Here is a 20,635-nt window from a genome sequence, read left to right on the forward strand (position 1 = left end):
GGCAATTTAAAATAACTAGTGCTTTAATCTGTTATATATAATTATTATCACAATATGACTTAAATAAAAACGTAAGATAAGATTGAACAATGAGAACTGAAATCAATTAAACGTATTCAAAGGAGCGTTTAGCCTAAAATCAAACAATTCAACGCGTCGAAAACACATAGATATAACAAAGAGTCTAAACTACAATTGAAATTCAAAAGAAGAGGATTAAAATTATCGTTTTAAGTGAAGAAAGAAACCCTAAATTACAAATAAAATAAATTAAACAAATCGATTAAGGTGAAGAAAAGGAGAGATGATACCTTGATTGATATATGTATGTGTTATGAGTTTCACAGAATTAAATTAACAAGGAAGAAGAATTGACAGACGAAAGAATGGATGTATGTATGTATCTCATGCTCAGGCTATATTTTTTAAACGACGTCGTTCGATAATATTATTGGCTATGCATAAAAGCGCTTTGATTGTTGGGTCCTTACAGTTAGGTCCTCTAAATAATAATGTTTTAACACTTCAATACCTTACCACTTCTCATTATATTATACTGGCAACGTAACACATTTCGAATCCTTCTTATGCCCATTGAAACAACAAACGTTTCATAATATTTTAAACCCTAATAACTTAACACGTACACGTACATAATCAAACCTTTTAGGTTCATACAATGTTTCGATGTGTAAGGTCTAAATTTGTGGATAGTTGATCAGGAAGATGGAAGTGAGATTGTGTGACTGCTAAACAACAAAACGGCACAAATTGAAATCCACCATATTTGGATACTCATACAAGTCAGAAGGATTACATTCTTCTAGGAACAAGGATCCCTTGATTATGTTCTACGAGTCTACGACCCGGTACTTTATATTAACATTGTATGAACCTAAAAGGTTTGATTATGTGATGTGACCTGGTACTTGATATCAACATTATATTAATCTAAAAGGTTAACATGCGAGATAAGTATGCTACCGTTGACTTACAAAAGTAACATATCCAGTAAAATTCCACTCTTAGCCTAGTTGACTTACAAATAGCTTTGATGTCACACTCACAAAGGTTATGTATTGCAAGTGGTATGAGTATTGATAGACTAACAGAACATGTTTTAGACACATCCTCATCACATTACTCCACATGCGTATGAAAATGAAGAAACATGATGCAATTGATAGTCATTAAAGAGCAAGCAGATGGTTTAGGTACAACGTCCAATGCACTTAGTACAAATCACTATAGCATATTACTACGTATTACGGGTTTGTAAACAACTTTCACTCTAAATCAAGAAACCTTTGAAAATGAGAACAGAAACAGAGCATGGAAACTACTCAAACTTCTTAATCAAAGACATATCATTCACATTTTCTCTATAGCTTCATCATCATGTCCACGTCCCCTCGACTGCAAAAACATAACAAACTTTCAACGACTGCAAAAACATATTCAAACTTGTAACAAATTCATAATAAGCAATTTAAAGTACCTTGATAGATGGGACCATAGCAATTGCTTCCTCCACGGTTTCAGGGCAAAGGTTTCCAAGAACACAGAGCTGCACACATATGTTTTTAGAATCAAAATCAAAGAAAAAAAGTAGTGAATTATAAAATGTTTGTCGAGAACATTACCTCAAATTCTGCCAACTGGTATCTACTCAGTAATCTGAATGTTAGTTAAGGAATATCATATTGACTCAGTGATTTCACAAAATAAGATCATCAAATGATGATAAGAAATACAGCAGCTAATAAAGGATACTCTCCAACTTGTCTAACCGCATCTGGATTCTTGTAGCGACTGAAACGCTTCACGTATTGAAGAGACTTCTCAAACACTCTGATTAAAAAATGTAAACATTTGGTAATTTTAATGATTAAAATAAGCAACAATATCATTTAAAAAAGATACTGGTGAGGACGAATATATTGAATACTCACTGAGAAACTTGATTCATTGGATCTTCAAACATCTGTTGAAGCTGCTCGTATTTGTGTTCAAGAGATAAGGCGACTTCACAATTCATCAAACACTTGGTCTTGAGAAACTCTAAAAATCGTAACAGGAAGATAAACAGAAGAAAAGAACACCATGTTGTTATTGCAAATGATAAAAAATGTGCAGATAAATAACAAGATAGGAAGCAGCACTACCATCGCCTCTTTTTAAGCTCTGCGGCATTCTCTTCCTCTTCTCCAGACATATCGACCGATAACTTGAGCCTGTGAGCATAAATACAAGTATGTAGCCAAATGGTGGAAAAGCACCGGATAATAATATGATAAAAGTTATCAATTATGCTGATTTGGTTTGAGGCTTTACAGTTTCTAGTTATTTAAATACAAAATAGGCACAAATAATGTGCTGGCAATTTCAAATAACTAGTGCTTTAATCTGTTATATATAATTATTATCACAATATGACTTAAATAAAAACATAAGATAAGAATGAACAATGAGAACTGAAATTAATTAAACGTATTCATAGGAGCGTTTAGCCTAAAATCAAACAATTCAACGCGTCGAAAACACATAGATATAACAAAGAGTCTAAACTACAATTGAAGTTGAAAAGAAGAGGATTCAAATTATCGTTTTAAGTGAAGAAAGAAACCCTAAATTACAAATAAAAGAAATTAAACGAATCGATTAAGGTGAAGAAAAGGAGAGACGATACCTTGATTGATATATGTATGTGTTATGAGTCTCAGAATTAAATTAACAAGGAAGAAGAATTGACAGACGAAAGAATGGATGTATGTATGTATCTGATGCTCAGGCTATATTATTTAAACGACGTCGTTCGATCATATTTTGGCTTTGCATAAAAGCGCCTCGACAGTTGGGTCCTTACAGTTTGGTCCTCTAAATAATAATGTTTTAACACTTCAATACCTTACCACTTCTCATTATATTATATTGGCAACGTAACACATTTCGAATCCTTCTTATGCCCATTGAAACAACAAACGTTTCATAACATTTTAAACCCTAATAACTTAACACGTACACGTACATAATCAAACCTTTTTGGTTCATACAATGTTTCGATGTGTAAGGTATACATTTGTGGATAGTTGATCAGGAAGATGGAAGTGAGATTGTGTGACTGCTAAACAACAAAACGGCACAAATTGAAATCCACCATATTTGGATACTCATACAAGTAAGAAGGATTACCTTCTTCGAGGAACAAGGATCCCTTGGTTATGTGCTACGAGTCTACGACCTAGTACTTTATATTAACATTGTATGACCTAAAAGGTTTGATTATGTGATGTGACCTGGTACTTGATATCAACATTATATTAATCTAAAAGGTTAACATGCGAGATAAGTACGCTACCATTGACTTACAAAACAAACATATCTAGTAAAATTCCACTCTTAGCCTAGTTGACTTACAAATAGCTTTGAGGTCACACTCACAAAGGTTATGTATTGCAAGTGGTAAGAGTGTTGAAAGACTAACAAAAAATGTTTTAGACACATCCTCATCACATTACTCCACATGCGTATGAAAATGAAGAAACATGATGCAATTGTTAGTCATTAAAGAGCAAGCAGATGGTTCAGGTACAACCTCCAATGCACTTAGTACAAATCACTATAGCATATTACTACATATTACGGGTTTGTAAACAACTTTCACTCTAAATCAAGAAACCTTTGAAAATGAGAACAGAAACAGAGCATGGAAACTACTCAAACTTCTTAATCAAAGACATGTCATTCACATTTTCTCTATAGCTTCATCATCGTGTCCACGTCCCCTCGACTGCAAAAACATAACAAACTTTCAACGACTGCAAAAACATATTCAAACTTGTAAGAAATTCATAATAAGCAATTCAAAATACCTTGATAGATGGGACCATAGCGATTGCTTCCTCCACGGTTTCAGGGCAAAGGTTTCCAAGAACACAAAGCTGCACACATATGTTATTAGAATCAAAATCAAAGAAAAAAAGTAGTGAATTATAAAATGCTTGTCGAGAACATTACCTCAAATTCTGCCAACTGGTATCTACTCAGTAATCTGAATGTTAGTTAAGGAATATCATATTGACTCAGTGATTTCACAAAATAAGATCATCAAAAGATGATAAGAAATACAGCATCTAATAAAGGATACTCTCCAACTTGTCTAACCGCATCTGGATTCTTGTAGCGACTGAAACGCTTCACGTATTGAAGAGACTTCTCAAACACTCCGATGAAAAAATGTAAAACTTTTAATGATTAAAATAAGCGACAATATCATATGAAAAAGATACTGTTGAGGACGAATATATTGGATACTCACTGAGAAACTAGATTCATTGGATCTTCAGACATCAGTTGAAGCTGCTCGTATTTGTGTTCAAGAATTAAGGCGACTTCCCAATTCATCAAACACTTGGCCTTGAGAAACTCTAAAAATCGTAACAGGAAGATAAACAGAAGAAAAGAACACCATGTTGTTATTGCAAATGATATAAAATGTGCAGATAAATAACAACATAGGAAGCAGCCCTACCATCGCCTATTTTGAGCTCTGCCGCATTCTCTTCCTCTTCTCCAGACATATCGACTGATAACTTGAGCCTGTGAGCATAAATTCAAGTATGTAGCCAAATGGTGGAAAAGCACCTGATAAAAATAAGATAAAGGTTATCAATTATGCTGATTTTAGTTTGAGGCTTTACAGTTTCTAGTTATTTAAATACAAAATAGGCACAAATAATGTGCAGGCAATTTCAAATAACTAGTGCTTTAATCTATTATATATAATTAATATCACAATATGACTTAAATAAAAACATAAGATAAGACTGAACAATGAGAACTGAAATCAATTAAACGTATTCATTGGAGCGTTTTGCCTAAAATCAAACAATTCAACGCGTCGAAAACACATAGATGTAACAAAGAGTCTAAACTACAATTGAAATTGAAAAGAAGAGGATTCAAATTATCGTTTTAAGTGAAGAAAGAAACCCTAAATTACAAATAAAAGAAATTAAACGAATCGATTAAGGTGAAGAAAAGGAGAGACGATACCTTGACTGATATATGTATGTGTTATGAGTCTCACAGAATTATATTAACAAGGAAGAAGAATTGACAGACGAAAGAATGGATGTATGTATGTATCTGAATGCTCAGGCTATATTATATAAACGATGTCGTTCGATCATATTATTGGCTTTGCATAAAAGCGCCTTGACAGTTGGGTCCTTACAGTTAGGTCCTCTAAATAATAATGTTTTAACACTTCAATACCTTACCAGTTCTCATTATATTATATTGGCAACGTAACACATTTTGAATCCTTCTTATGCCCATTGAAACAACAAACGTTTCATAACATTTTAAACCCTAATAACTTAACACGTACACGTACATAATCAAACCTTTTTGGTTCACACAATGTTTCGATGTGTAAGGTATACATTTGTGGATAGTTGATCAGGAAGATGGAAGTGAGATTGTGTGACTGCTAAACAACAAAACGGCACAAATTGAAATCCACCATATTTGGATACTCATACAAGTCAGAAGGATTACATTCTTCGAGGAACAAGGATCCCTTGATTATGTTCTACGAGTCTACGACCCAGTACTTTATATTAACATTGTATGAACCTAAAAGGTTTGATTATGTGATGTGACCTGGTACTTGATATCAACATTATATTAATCTAAAAGGTTAACATGCGAGATAAGTATGCTACCGTTGACTTACAAAACAAACATATCCAGTAAAATTCCACTCTTAGCCTAGTTGACTTACAAATAGCTTTGATGTCACACTCACAAAGGTTATGTATTGCAAGTGGTAAGAGTATTGAAAGACTAACAGAACATGTTTTAGACACATCCTCATCACATTACTCCACATGCGTATGAAAATGAAGAAACATGATGCAATTGATAGTCATTAAAGAGCAAGCAGATGGTTCAGGTACAACGTCCAATGCACTTAGTACAAATCACTATAGCATATTTACTCAGTGATTTCATAAAATAAGATCATCAAAAGATGATAAGAAATACAGCAGCTAATAAAGTATACTCTCGAATTTGTCTAACCGTATCTGGATTCTTGTAGCGACTGAAATGCTTCACGTATTGAAGAGACTTCTTAAACACTCTGATGAAAAAAATGTAAACATTTGTTAATTTTAATGATTAAAATAAGCAACAATATCATATGAAAAAGATACTGTTGAGGACGAATATATTGAATACTAACTGAGAAACTTGATTCAATGGATCTTCAGGCATCTCTTGAAGCTGCTCGTATTTGTGTTCAAGAATTAAGGAGACTTCACAATTCATCAAACACTTGGCCTTGAGAAACTCTAAAAATCGTACCAGGAAGATAAACATTGTATGAACCTAAAAGGTTTGATTATGTGGTTTGACCTGGTACTTGATATCAACATTATATTAATCTAAAAGGTTAACATGCGAGATAAGTATGCTACCGTTGACTTACAAAACAAACATATCTAGTAAAATTCCACTCTTAGCCTAGTTGACTTACAAATATCTTTGATGTCACACTCACAAAGGTTATGTATTGCAAGTGGTAAGAGTATTGAAAGACTAACAGAACATGTTTTAGACACATCCTCATCACATTACTCCACATGCGTATGAAAATGAAGAAACATGATGCAATTGATAGTCATTAAAGAGCAAGCAGATGGTTCAGGTACAGCGTCCAATGCACTTAGTACAAATCACTATAGCATATTACTACATATTACGGGTTTGTAAACAACTTTCACTCTAAATCAAGAAACCTTTGAAAATGAGAACAGAAACAGAGCATGGAAACTACTCAAACTTCTTAATCAAAGACATGTCATTCAGCATTTTCTCTATAGCTTCATCATCATGTCCACGTCCCCTCGACTGCAAAAACATAACAAACTTTCAATGACTGCAAAAACATATTCAAACAAAACAACTTTCACCAAGAACGGTGAAAAGATTGTGAATTGTTTACATAATAGGGAAGGCTGTTTTGGGTTGCACATAGAGCAACGTCTCGCATTCACAAAACTATCGTGTTTTTTCTTTCAGATAAATGCCTTTAAGCTTCTCGTGTGTGCTCTTAACTTCATATATGTAATCCAAAGGCATACCCAAAACGGAGGCCACTCAACATAATCTTAAAAATAACCATGATGCAAATATTTAACTCACTATCAAATCAATCCAGAGAATACACTTACGTGTCTGCAAACTTTCGGATCGCCTCCAACATTAATTTTCTTGAGCTTCATAGAACGAGCAACCAACAGATTCTGCAAATCCCCAAATTCAGCTTCGATTTTTTCTGCATAAGTCTTGACACCGTTCCCTATCCCATTCAAGAACTCCGGTATCCCAACTTTCACTGTAAGCATCAAACAGTTGTTCATTGTTGTATTTTCGTGTAACTAAAATTACAAAAGACCAAATAAGAAAATCATAATAAACACTGATATGAGTTGCAGGGTGTGTTGTACATGCTTGACTGCTAGTTCAAACTTCAAACACAATTATGAATTCGGGCACTAAGAGACCTCTAAGGTTCTAATGGGCGAAGCTCAGAGTGGGGTCCAAGGGGCTGAGCCTATGACGGTAACAATGCTGGGTGGTAACGACTCTCACAGTGGTGAAAACTTTTTGATTAAGTTTCCACTGATGTAGTTATAGGAGAGCGTTCATTTCAGAACCAAGAATATGTTGAGAACTGCGAGAACCGTATAATATACTTGTACCACTGTCTCATTAAATCAACAAATATGTGTCGGTATCAGAACAGTAAACCTACATTCATGAAAATCAATAGACAAAAAATGTTATGTGTGTGAATGTGATGTGATTACCATACCATGGTAAGGATTTGAGTTGGAAGAATATCGAGCAAAGAACGCATTCGAATTCCAAGGCAGCAAACGCAATTGCCTCAAAGCCATTTCGTCAAACCCTAATTGATAATAAAACAGGTTAATTTAATTGAATTGAATTTAATAATAGACGATTATTACATTTTAAACACCCTCTTAGATTACCTTGATTGAATGAGAGTGTGCTGGAAATGGATCATAATGGAAGAAGACGGTTATTCGATGGAACGGTGAAGAAGAAGAAGAAGATGAAACTGCTGTTGTCTTTAACTATGCCAATATGTATTTATTGACCCTCAACTACTTACTACTTTGCATTTTCATCAAGTATTTGTTTGTTGTAATAGTAATTTAGCTAAGGGGTTGTTTGTTTTGTGTCTGAATGGATCTATTAAGAGATCCACATCTGATTCGCTCAGATCAGAGCGTTTGGTTCTTTCACAAAACACATCTGAATGATTAAGTTAGCCTCTTACCCATTCAGCTTGGATACATCACTGAATGAAAAAATAGACCAGATTACCCATGCTCACCACCACTGTTCGTTCCCCCTTCTCCTCCGTCACCATCACCTCTACTGCAATTGTTCTTTTCCATCGCCAATGTGCTACAACCATCCTCTAATCTCGACATAATTACTCACCTGCACACACAAACACCATCTCGCTTGATTATTGTCCGAACCAGGTAGGGTTCGACTATGGTTTGAACGACTAGGCTTAGAAGCTACTAACTAGGGTTTATGGTTTGAACGACTAATTGATGTCCTATTTTTGTTAATTGATGTTCAATTTGGTTGAATCTTTCTATTAGTTTGAAAATTTTGGAGTTAAAGGAAGTGGGGGTTTTGGGTTTAAGTTTATGGGGGGGTTTTGTTAAAGTTGGCTGGAAAATAAGAAGAGGGGTCTCACAAACCACACAACTTTGGATAGAATTGTATACAAAATTACAATTTCTGATGGATAGAATTGTAAGCATTAATCAATCTTTGCACTATCATTAGTGGCTCATCAGGTTTCCTTTGTGTTCAACTCTTAGTGCACTACTATAGTTTACTGTATTTTATGGTTTCATGAATTTCACACTTTGTTTTGCATTTTGGGAGGACCCGAACAGAATAAATGGTCGAACAAAAAAAACAGTAATAACCTGACTGACTGAAATTGTAACCACTATATATAATGATGCAAACTATGTCTTTAGAAGCTAATCTCATAATTATTTTATAAAAATTTGTGTTGGTTAGTTTTATGGGTTAGCTTTATCATCATGCTTTGAAGGTTTGTTCCAACTATAGATCAGTTATTGTTTTTAATTTACTCCTTACTGTGTAGATGGAAACATCAATTGGCAAGACTCAGGTGTTTAATATTGAGGTACCGATCACTAATGTTGAAGAGGAGGCAAATGAAAAACCATCAAGGTGCCGGCAATATTTTAGCCCGAGGAGGAAAACAAAAAAAACGAATTGAACCCGAAAACCGCAAACCGAAAAAAACCAAAACAGAATGGTTTTGAATAATTAAAAAACTGAAAGTTTGGTTTGCGGTTTGGTTTTAGCCCGAACCGCACCGAACCGCACCATGCACACCCATAAATGTTACAGTGAATAAGGAGTCAAAAGTCAAAAGAGGTCAAAGCCCATTGGTATAACTCGTATTTTGTAAAAGTAAAAAAAGAGGTGAAAATGCTCGAATGAACTTTTTTGTTTGCTTGCAAAGTGGTTGGTAAAATACCTGACTGGAAATTTTGTGTGTTGCAGGTTCAGATGGAGGTGTTAAGCTGGAATGGGGTATTGCAGCGGATGGGTTTGTGGTTACTACTCGTCTACCAATAGCCCTACGAGGACCAATGGTTTGAGTGGTCAATTCTGGTATGTGAGGTCAACATACTCGAGTTTTGAGGTATTTATGTTGTGATTTGGTGAACTATTTTTGCTCAAGTTTTGTTTGATATGTAACGGTTTTGTCTACTTGTGGGCGTATTGTTGAGGTATTTATGTTGTGATTTGGTGAACTATTTTTTAAGATGTATTTTGACTGGTTACAACAAAAGTATGGTCATTCAGTTTAGTTATTAAGGACTCTGACTAAACAAATATGCATGAAATAGTCAGAGGGATAAAATAGTCATTCTGCACAGTCATTCAGATGTCCAACCAAACAGCACTTACTGGTTCAGAGTCTCTTAATCATTCCGACCTCTTACTGGTTCAGCACTTAATGATTCAGCACTTACCAAACAGCCCCTGAGTTTGTGCATACAGCTGTAAGAGAACTGGACGTCCGGTTGGCAAAAAGTTCGTTTATGTTCATCCATTTAATAAATGAACCGGACATGGACAAAAAATTTTGTTCAGCACAGTCATTCAGATGTCTAACCAAACAGCACTTACTGGTTCAGAGTCTCTTAATCATTCTGATCTCTTACTGGTTCAGCACTTAATGATTCAGCACTTACCAAAAGCCCCTAAGTTTGTGCATACGGCTGTAAGCGAACTGGACGTCCGGTTGGAAAAAAGTTCGTTTATGTTCGTTCATTTAATAAATGAACCGGACATGGACAAAAAATTTCGTTCGATAAGCTAACGGACGAACACGGTCAAGGGCCAAGTCCGTTCGATAGTGTTTGTGAACGACGTTCGTCCGATTATGTATGTCCGGTATTGAAATTGTTTAGATATATCCAGTATTTTAATTTAATTGTGGAATTTCTAGTGTTATTAATCACACTTTTGTATTACTACACATGTTTGATGTCTATTATACTATGTGGTGTAATTCCGAATTTAAAAGTGAAGTTGTTTGGAATTAATATTTAACCATTTATGTTTGTCCATTAGTGTCAATTGTCCATTAATGTTCACATGTTCGTTTGTTCATTAATATACATTAGTGTCCATTAATGTAATGTGTTTGTTTGTTCATTATTGTTCGTTTGACTCAGGGGCGGCTCCGAGAAAGCAAAAAAAAATTGTGGGTAGAATGCGAAATTTGTTTTGGGCCTTAATTAAAAGGAGGTTTAAACAATTTAGTTTTTATATGGCTTTACTTGGTTATAATTAGCTGTTTAAAAACTTTGGTATAAATATAATATTAAACATGTTTCAAATGAGAGTAAAATCCATAACCTTCAGGTTGGGAGTAGTACCCATTTGCCACTAGACCAATCTAATGGTTATGTAATTGAGTTTATACTAAGGGGGTGTTTGGGCTTGTTTATTTTCACCAACTTATAACTTAAAAACTTTTTGAAAAGTAATAAGGTGTTTGTGATTGCTTATATTATGAGAGGAAAAGTTTCATAAGTTACAATATTGTAACTTATTAACTTAATGAAAAGTTATAAGTAGATAAAACAAGGAATCCCAAACACCTCTTAAATATACATATTGTTTTAATAAAAATACATATAATTTAAAAAACAATATTTTCGGGCCTAGCAGAGTGTCGGGCATGTGGCTGTCGACTACCAGGCCACACCTTATGGCTGGCTTTGGTTTGACTATTAGTGTCTATTAACGTCCGTTTACATTATTAACAAACGGACACGGAGAAACTCGATTTCCTAATGAAAGGACACAGACATAAATTTTCGTTCGGTAGAATATTCGTAAACTGTCTGTCTGTCTGTCAAAAGCTTAACGAGCAGGCTCTCGTTCAGTCCGGTTCAATCCATGTACACATTTATTTATGCACATAGTTTGCTTAATTAAAAAGTATAAACCAAATTATCATTTATGTAAAATAATATAAAAGTGGTCGTGACATTACCTCTCACACCCTACGACAGCTCATATTTTTGTGTTTGGGTTGTCAAGAGGAATATGATTCTATGAAACTCACAAGAGTGTTTCCTTGTGTTGGCATAAGAGACATTTAGATTGTTGCGGGTTAGGATGCGTTAGAGGCGGAATCAGACAAAGTTGTCAAACATGAAAGAGCCTTGTTTAGAGAATTAACACGCATTTCAACTTTGTTTTTAATACATTCAATTTCCTGGTATAACAGGCATAAATACTAACTTTCGGCTCCTAAAACCCAAAACCATATTTTTAACAGAATTGAATATACTAATCAAAACGAAGTTGGTGGTGTTGTACAAATTTTTGCCGACTTCCGTCATCTTCTTGTAATTTTGAATTACGTGATGAAAACGAGGGTGAAACCATATTAAAAAAACTCACATTAAATCTAACGAAGTACATTTGCAAGAGCTTTTAAGGTGTTTGGTTGGAAAAGGTATTATTAATGTAGTTACTACATTTTGGTCTATGTTATTTTTCACTGAACTTTTCAAATTTTTAGTACATTTTCAAGAACATCGTTGGCCATGTCTCAAAACATAATTCCCTACGTTGTTTTTTTCAGTAAAATTTGTATCAATTCAATCCATGTGTAAAAAACGAGAACTATTCCCATTATCAACAACAAAAGTGAGACGTTAAGTTCCTCCATTACGTCGTTACCAGTCTTCCACTCCACATTCCGCAAAAGCTTTGCACAAAATACATCTTTCTGGCTTCATTTCAATTTTGGAGAAAACACCTCAAAAACTTGGCAAATTTTAGACATTTGCAACCCAAAAACTGACGAAAAAAAGAGAGTATGACAAGCTTTAACAAAAAAACACCTGCCTTTCAAACAAAAACATTGAGAATGTCCAAAAAAGCTGGTTCAACAAAGTTAACCATAAACCAAACCAATTTGTTTCTAAAACCAGTTTATACCAAATCAGTTTCAAAACTGAACTAAACTGCCATTTCGTAAAACTCTTAGGACGTGTTCGTTTCACAGAATGGAATGAAATTGGAATTGGAATTTGTATAGGATTTGGAGTTAGAAGGAATTGGATTTGGAATCTAAACATTCCCATAAGAATTGGAATTGAAAGGAATTGAAATCCAATTCCATTTTTGATGTGTTCGTTTGACAAATAAATCAGAATTGAGTTTTTTTTAACGAGGATAACGGCGGAAACATTTTAGTCTCTTTAGATTTTTTGTTTTTTATTTATATTTTGAGTTATAATTTTTTTTATTATTTATTTGAATTTTTTAATGGGTTTTCTATTATGATCAAAAACCCCTCAAAAAAGTATTCAAAAATAATAATAATAAATTCATAAATCAAAAACCAAAAAAGTAAAAAAGCTAAAATGTTTTATTCGTTGTCTTCGTTAGCACAAAAAAAAAACTCGAGAAAAGATTCCAATGAATTCCTTCACATGATGGAAGGATTTAGAATCCCTTTGTTTAAATTAATTTGAAGGAATTGAATTCCAATTCCTTGTCAACCGAACACCAAAATGGAATTAAGATTTCAATTCCAATGAAACGAACACGCCATGTCATGGGATTTTAATTTCAATTTTTTTGAATTCCCACGAATTCTGTGAAACGAACACGCCCTTACTATTTTACAATCAAACCGATTTTAAAACAACTGCCTTAAACCAACCAGAACCAGTCTCAATCAATTTGGCTACTTATTAACCGAAACCAGTTTGGAATATACACAAACCAAACCGGTTAGGTTTAAAACCATCCAAGCAAGCCCGGAGACCGCTTTGTTCCTAGGTGACTGTTAAATCCATTATCAATTATCAACAAGTAACAACTACAGAATTAACAAATGAAGCAACAACAGAAAATAAATTAACATAAAACGAACAATAAAGGGCAAAACCAATAACCGAAAATGAAAGAAAGAAAAAGGGTGGTTATCTCTCAGACAAATGCCTCGAATAGTCTTCATTAATGAATAGAATGGATATAATATTATCAGACTCGTCATCTATGAATGAAATCATCATTGAGAAACCCTAATAATAATAATATGAAACTTCAGACATCCAAGGAAGGAAGCAAAACAACATAAGCTCTCAAGCCTGGCGAAGGCGAAAGCTCTTGGTCGGCCACTGCGAATGTTTCTGAGAAACAAGCCTTAAACATTATCATCACTAGTTTCAACTAACAAATTAATAAAACAAAACAAACTAAAAGAGGATCTCAGACATCCAAGGAAGGATAAAGCAGCATGAATTCTCAAGCCTGGCAAAGGCGAAAGCTCAATCAGGCGGCCACTGCGAATGTTCATGAGAAACAAGCCTTAAGGATATCATCATCGATGCCAAATTAGTAAAATTAAACACAAATTAACGATACAATGAACTCAAAAATAACAACGATGATGCTGAAAGTGTTACACAGTTTAAACTAAACAGTTGCCTGTGAGATAGAAACCGAGAGAGGAGAGTCGCGTGGGACGGCCCGAGGTAGAGCTCACCTCGGGTCGGCCGTGTTTGTTTTGTCTTTCGGTATGTAATGTTTTGATTAATATATAAACATCACATGAGGGTTGAGCATGTATTTGGGGAAAAAGGAAAAAAAGAAGGAACAAAATTGCCCCTCACGTAAAGGGCATACTTATAGGTTTAACGACCAGACTTAACGAGATTAGAGAATTCGGGTTGAACTGCAAGTGAAATAAAACCATAGGAAAGAAAATTGCAAATTGAAACTACTTGACTAAAACTGCATATTTGGACAAACAAGAGGGACGAAAACCGCAGTTCACTGAAATACGTATTATAATAAGGAAGGGGTGAAAAGACATTTCTACCCTTGACTTAACGATATAATTTAACGGGGTTAGTGATTTGGATGTAACTGGCAGGAACTGGGAAACGTGGAGGGTCCATTTGCAAAAAATAAACGTTTTGGACTAAATTCGCACTATTTGCCAAAACAAGGACGAAAATGACAATTTACTCTAATAATAATTTAGCTAACTTTATGCATAGGGCTCTAAGCGAACTGGACATCCAGTAGGCAAGAAGTTCGTTTATCTTCGTCCATTTAATAAATGAACCGGACATGGACAAAAAATTTCGTTCGATAAGCTAACGGATGAACACGGACAAGGGTCAAGTCCGTTCGATAGTGTTCGTGAACGTCCGATAACGCTCATCCGATTATGTCCGGTAACGTCCGTCTCCGGTATTGAAAGTGTTTATATCTGTGACAATCGTCAATTCCAGGTTAACTCCGTTAACTCAACTCCGTCAATTCAAACTTTAAGATCGTTGAATCTATAACGCACACTTCATTACATTTAAACTAGGGTTTAAATGACGCTTAACACTCACTACATGGGTAGTCTTTCGGGATTTGCACCGAAACGCAAACGAGTTGACGCAAACGATTGATAAATAAACGACAAACGTAAAAACAATAATTATATGATTATTATGTGTTAGGATTATGTGCTATGTGATAATACTATGGTCATGTTAACTTATTGTCCAAGTATGATGGAATGTTCTAGAAAAAACAACACTTGGAAAGAAGAGGGACTAGAATGTAACTTGATTATTTATAAATATAACTTAAACACTAAACCCTAACTATTTTCCCTAACCCTACAACTTCCGATCGGAAGTCTCTTGTTCCCTCTCCACGGCTGCCGTCCACAAAGATCACACACACACACATCAATCAAGAGATTAATCCAAGAACTAGGTGCTAGGAAGGTATACTTGATCACCCCTTACCTCCTTGTTGTGTAATTTTGATGTTTAATGGGTTGTATGTAAACCCTAAGTAGGCCGATTATATGTATGTATGTGATCAATATGATTCTTGTTAGTTGCATAATAGATTGATAACTAGATTGATGTTGTTGCATGATTCATTGTTGTCTTTGATTTGGATTAGATCACAAACCCTAATCTTGTATGTATGGTGTGATTGATATGCATGGATAGTAGTTATAGTGTCTAGAGGGTTATATGGATGCATGATAGTTCATAGGTTGTGATTATGTTGAGTTTTGATGTGAACAGATTCTGGACAGAATGTATATACGATGTTTAACTGACTGTAACGAAGTGTAAACGTGAAAATTGATTGAGATTGTGGGTACTGCAGTAAACTAGGTTGAGTCTAGTTTCTATGAAGTATAAATTCGTAATTTTTGGATAAGTGGAAGTATACTTTTATGATTTTACAAAAACGTGATGCAAAGCTGAGCTGTTAGACCTGCTGTTAGGTTATGTTGTAAATGTTATATCTCATGAACCACGAGACCAATTGGGTTGGTTCCACTTCTGGAAGTTGACTCACTGAGTTAGGAACCAAACCCAAGTGGTCTTGCATTTATTGGATTTTTCGTTTAACGGGAATTTCAAATAACATTCTGTTGCGCATGAATCTGACTGATATGAGTTTACTGTAGTGTTTTGATCATTATGAGCAATCTATATGGAATAAAAATAAGATAAAACATGTTCTGGAAACCTAAGATATGTATGCTTCTGTGGTAATTTTTGGTGAATTAATTGAGACGTTATAATCGGTGAACTAGTGCAATCTTTCAAGTAGAAATTCTGTCATAACGAAACTAGCTGCTGAGTTGTATAGGAATGCATGAAATATGATAGTTTTTATATAATTGTTGTATTTTGACCAAAATACCCTTGCGGGGAATAGTTGCTAGTTGATTTCCATGAATTGACCAAATTGCCCTTATGGAGAATAATGGTTAGTTAGTCTTTGTTTGTTGACCAAAATGCCCTTACGGGAATAATTGCTAATAAGTATGTTATTAATACGTGACACGAAAGTAATTGCTCACTCATGTATCGTATCACAATTGTACTTGTTCAAGTCACACACGATTCACAAACGATACACGAAACATGTTACGTGCATAGGTATTATGTGCCGAGTCTAGAGACTCGTTAAATGTTCCGCTACTTAGAAAATTTCCTTGTTATTTTAGAACGCTAGAGAGTTTTCTACGACGCGCATCACTTGGTGATCTAGATCGGATATTCTTCGCAAACAGTGAGTTCACTTACCCCACTCTTAAACTGTTTTCAAACGTTTTTCACTTGGGGGAGATAACATACTCCGATAAACATATTTTCTGAGATAAACGCATATGAAAGATTTTGTTATAAATTATATATCACTTGTAAAGGCTAAGCGGCATACATAACATTTGAAGTCCCACACATCGGACCGGTTAATATTTGGAATAGCGAGTCACTTTTGGGTAGTACTACTGGGTTTGACAAACCCCACCCGACGCTAAGCTCAACTGGAGGTTGAGTGGGTGTAAATTTTGGCTAACACTTACCATGGTCTGGAGGACCTGGTGACGGGCACTTGATAAACAGTCAGCTTCGGTCGCGAACCACTTAGCGATACTTGTTGTATAGATTAGCTACCTATCGATATATAATTTGACATAACACTATCTGGTAATGCAAAACACTTAAACGCTGTAACGTGGTTACACACTCAAACGCCGTAACGGGGTTACGCAACACTTAAACGCTGTAACGTGGTTACACACTCAAACGTCGTAACGGGGTTACGCAACATTTAAACATCGTAACGAGGTTACGCAAAACGCTAAACAATTTACCTTATTTAACTTGTGAACTCACCAACCTTGTGTTGACACTTTTAGTATGTTATTCTCAGGTAGCCGAGGCGGGCGCGCGGTTTAGGAGCATGCATTAATGAAAACACTTTTATTCTGCAAACTTAATTTTAACAGTTACATTTGGTTTTAAGTCGTCCTGCGTGACGCAACTTTTGAATTAAGGTTTTACGCTTCCGCATTTACTTTCATTTAAACGTTTTTCTTTGGTTTGGTTATAACTAATGAATCCGATCCTGCCAGTTCACACCCTCTGACGGTAAAACTCCGTTAGTGGATTTTGAGGGTGTGACAGATTGGTATCAGAGCCATTGGTTATAGCGAACTAGAAACTGCATGCATACTAGACTATAACCGCGACGACCCATTAGTTATAATGATACACACTGCATAGGTTTGTGTAGTCTTGAAATCTTATTTCTTTACCTCCTTTACTCATACGCGCGCATATACACGGCTTACCTGTAGAAATGTCGACGCCACCCTCATCATCATCCGATTCGATGATGCATGCTCACGGGAAGGAACCGCAGTTACCTACTGCCTCGCCACCCCACGTAGTCCCGGAACTCGAAGCTCCTGCACCGAAGAGGTACCGCCTATCCGGAGGCTTGTATGACAACGACGTTAGCTGGGAGTGGTACCCCAACATGATCAGACGTATGGTCTACCGTGAACAAGTTCCCCCATTGCCTCACCCGAACCACCCTGCTTACCCTAACACTCTACCACCTATACCCGAACCTGTAGAGCGAGTTCTCGCAGCTGTCGTTTCTTGTTTGGAGCGTGATGTGGGTTACATGCGCTACACTAGAGAAAATGTTGCCAGACTGTTTAAAGATGGAACCGAGACTCAGGAGGAGATTGCCCGCATGGCAGCGGCAACGAAAGAAATGCAAGAGACTAGTGAGCAACAAACCAAGGTTATGATGAAGAGCAAGCCGAGATGATAGACTTGCAAGAGCAACTCCAAGAAGCAAGGACCCGAACCGAAATAGCATTAGAACGTTGCGATATCCTACAAATGCAACTTGCCCAGAACGCAGCAGAACCCGAGGCAGAGCCTGAAGAGGAACCTGAAGAAGATCCCGAAGAGGAGCCTGAGGAGGATCCCGAGGAAGATCCCGAAGAGGAGCCGGAGGAGGAACCGGCTGAGGAGGAGGCACATTCAGAGGTGTCCTCCGATGACGACATCTAGTGATGATGACACTTAGATGGAGGGGTTGTCTCCATCCTAACTATTATTTTTCTATGATTTTAAGGATTGATTGGAAATACTTTGTAGCGAATACAATGGTTTTAATCATGAATTTTTACTTAGACTAATATGTGGTTGTGATGTGATGTTGTTCCTTATTTTTCTTTCTTACCTATTTTTTTTTATTACATGTATGGTGTGTTGTATATGAAAGAAAAATTCATGTTTAACATTTTATACTGTGATTCTAGGAAATGGCCGGAAGAAACGCTGGACGAGGACGTGGTAACATCAGCATGACTGCAGCTGAACTCCAAACCCTGCTGAATGACCATGTTGCTGCCGCTTTAGCTGCACACGTTCAAAATCAAACCGGAGGTCCGAATGGAACATGTACCTTCAAGAACTACCTTGACTGCAAGCCCAGTACGTTTAAGGGCACTGAGGGAGCTATAGGCTTCCTGCGTTGGGCTGAGAAGGCCGAGTCGGCCTTTGAGATGTGTAACTGTCCCCCTGCCAGTAGGGTCAAATTCGCTGCTGGGACACTTGAGGATTCCGCCCTCACTTGGTGGAATTCGAACGTCCAGATCCTTGGATTAGAACTGGCTAACGCGATGAACTGGGAGGAGTTCAAAAACATGATGCGAGAAGAGTACTGTCCGAGGGAAGAAATTTCGAAGTTAGAGTCGGAGTTTTGGTCATTGAAAATGGTGGGTTCAGAGATTGAAGCCTACACTACTCGTTCGCACGAGTTGGCGGTGATGTGTCCGCGGATGGTGGATCCGCCGAGCAAGAGAATAGAGATGTACATTGATGGGTTAGCACCACAGATTCAGGGTATGGTGACGTCTTCCAGACCAGCCACGATCCAACAAGCGATCCGTTTGGCTCACAAACTGACGGATCAGGCTGTGACCCAGGGTGCGTTACCACCGAGGGGTTCGACTGCTAAAGCCCGTGACAACCCGAGTAATGACCACGTCAGCAACAGTAACAACAACAGCAACCCGAACAGCGGGAAGAGAAAGTTTGACAACACCAGATCTTCATCCTCAAACCTCCCACCGCAACACCACTACCGTAAGCCCGAATTTACTCGGAGTTTCAACACTCAGAATCACAACAACAACAACAACGGTAGCGGGCAGGTTTCGAGCGGATATGTTGGGAAATATCCAAAGTGCAACAGGTGCAACTTTCATCATGTTGGTCAGTGTGACCGTGTCAAGTGTCAAAGATGCGGAAAGATAGGTCACCAAGCGAAGGAATGTAGAGGAGACCTTGCGGCGAAGGGTGCTCCTAAGCCACCGATGACGACTAAGGGATGTTTTGAATGTGGACAGGAAGGTCATTTCCGGAAGGATTGCCCCAAGCTGAATCATAATGACAACAATGGGGGCAATGGAAGTGGCAGTAACGGTGGAGGAAATGGCAAAGGAAGAGCGTTTGTGATTGGATCGGGTCAAGCCCGCAGAGATCCGCATGTGGTGTCTGGTAAGTTCCCTGTAAACGATTGTTTTGCTTCTGTTTTGTTTGACACTGGAGCTGATAGGAGTTTTGTGTCAAAGGCCTTTAGCCAACTTTTAAACCTTACTCCAACCCCGTTAGACGCTGAGTTTCCTGTCGAATTAGCTAACGGTAAAACTGTAATAACAACTCATATACTTGCGGGATGTAAGTTGAAACTGTCAGGTCATGTCTTTGACATCGACCTTATTCCTTTTACGCTTAGTAGTTTCGATGTCGTTGTCGGCATGGACTGGTTATCCGAGAACCGAGCGGAGATTATATGCCATGATAAGATAGTCCATATTACCACCCCTTCCGGCGAGATCATTTCGGTCCGAGGCGAGAGAAGCGGCATGACCACCAGCGTCATTACCCTTATGAAGGCACAGAAGTATTTACGAAAGGGTCATCCGGCAGTTTTGGCGCAGATTGTTGAGAAACCCGCGGAGGAGAAACTAATTGAAGACATACCGGTTGTGCGAGACTTTCCGGAAGTTTTCCCGGAGGATTTACCTGGACTCCCTCCTATTCGTCAAGTCGAATTTCACGAGTTGACACCCGGTGCAGCACCCATA

The 20,635-nt window shown here is 36.8% G+C and overlaps 2 protein-coding genes, 1 long non-coding RNA gene, 2 other non-coding genes and 2 pseudogenes across 6 annotated transcripts in view; all 7 read right to left on the reverse strand.

Moving 5' to 3' along the window:
• Positions 1–1,287: 1,287 nt before the first annotated feature.
• On the reverse strand, positions 1,288–2,056 carry LOC143532892 (DNA-directed RNA polymerase II subunit 4-like; annotated as a pseudogene). The gene is made up of 5 exons (XR_013135260.1): positions 1,953–2,056; positions 1,774–1,851; positions 1,644–1,677; positions 1,499–1,567; positions 1,288–1,416 (listed from the first exon to the last, which is right to left on the reverse strand). The product of XR_013135260.1 is annotated as a DNA-directed RNA polymerase II subunit 4-like (transcript).
• Positions 2,057–3,546: 1,490 nt separating this feature from the next.
• LOC143532891 (DNA-directed RNA polymerase II subunit 4-like) lies at positions 3,547–6,354 on the reverse strand. The gene is made up of 5 exons (XM_077027807.1): positions 6,251–6,354; positions 6,071–6,148; positions 4,018–4,051; positions 3,873–3,941; positions 3,547–3,790 (listed from the first exon to the last, which is right to left on the reverse strand). The coding sequence occupies exons 1-5, from the start codon at positions 6,334–6,336 to the stop codon at positions 3,746–3,748; spliced, it is 312 nt and encodes a 103-aa protein (XP_076883922.1). The 5' UTR covers positions 6,337–6,354; the 3' UTR covers positions 3,547–3,745.
• Positions 6,355–6,673: 319 nt separating this feature from the next.
• LOC143532878 (DNA-directed RNA polymerase II subunit 4-like) overlaps positions 6,674–20,635 on the reverse strand; it is a 173,539-nt gene continuing 159,577 nt past the window's right edge. The window contains exon 6 of the mRNA XM_077027799.1: positions 6,674–6,918. Coding sequence (XP_076883914.1) covers positions 6,841–6,918 — 78 coding nt within the window. The 3' untranslated portion in view covers positions 6,674–6,840. The remainder of the gene's footprint in view (positions 6,919–20,635) is intronic.
• Positions 7,083–8,247, reverse strand: LOC143532874 (uncharacterized). Its single transcript, XR_013135257.1, has 3 exons — positions 8,067–8,247; positions 7,886–7,981; positions 7,083–7,405 (listed from the first exon to the last, which is right to left on the reverse strand). It is a non-coding gene; the product is annotated as an uncharacterized LOC143532874 (long non-coding RNA).
• LOC143532898 (small nucleolar RNA SNOR75) lies at positions 13,625–13,720 on the reverse strand (annotated as a pseudogene).
• LOC143532896 (small nucleolar RNA SNORD14) lies at positions 13,743–13,868 on the reverse strand. Its single transcript, XR_013135263.1, has one exon. It is a non-coding gene; the product is annotated as a small nucleolar RNA SNORD14 (small nucleolar RNA).
• On the reverse strand, positions 13,908–14,032 carry LOC143532897 (small nucleolar RNA SNORD14). Its single transcript, XR_013135264.1, has one exon. It is a non-coding gene; the product is annotated as a small nucleolar RNA SNORD14 (small nucleolar RNA).

This window comes from Bidens hawaiensis, unplaced genomic scaffold (genome assembly GCF_021521415.1).
Source record: "Bidens hawaiensis isolate Kalapana, Puna unplaced genomic scaffold, B.hawaiensis_p1.1 tig00009567_1, whole genome shotgun sequence".
NCBI classification, from domain to species: domain Eukaryota; kingdom Viridiplantae; phylum Streptophyta; class Magnoliopsida; order Asterales; family Asteraceae; genus Bidens; species Bidens hawaiensis.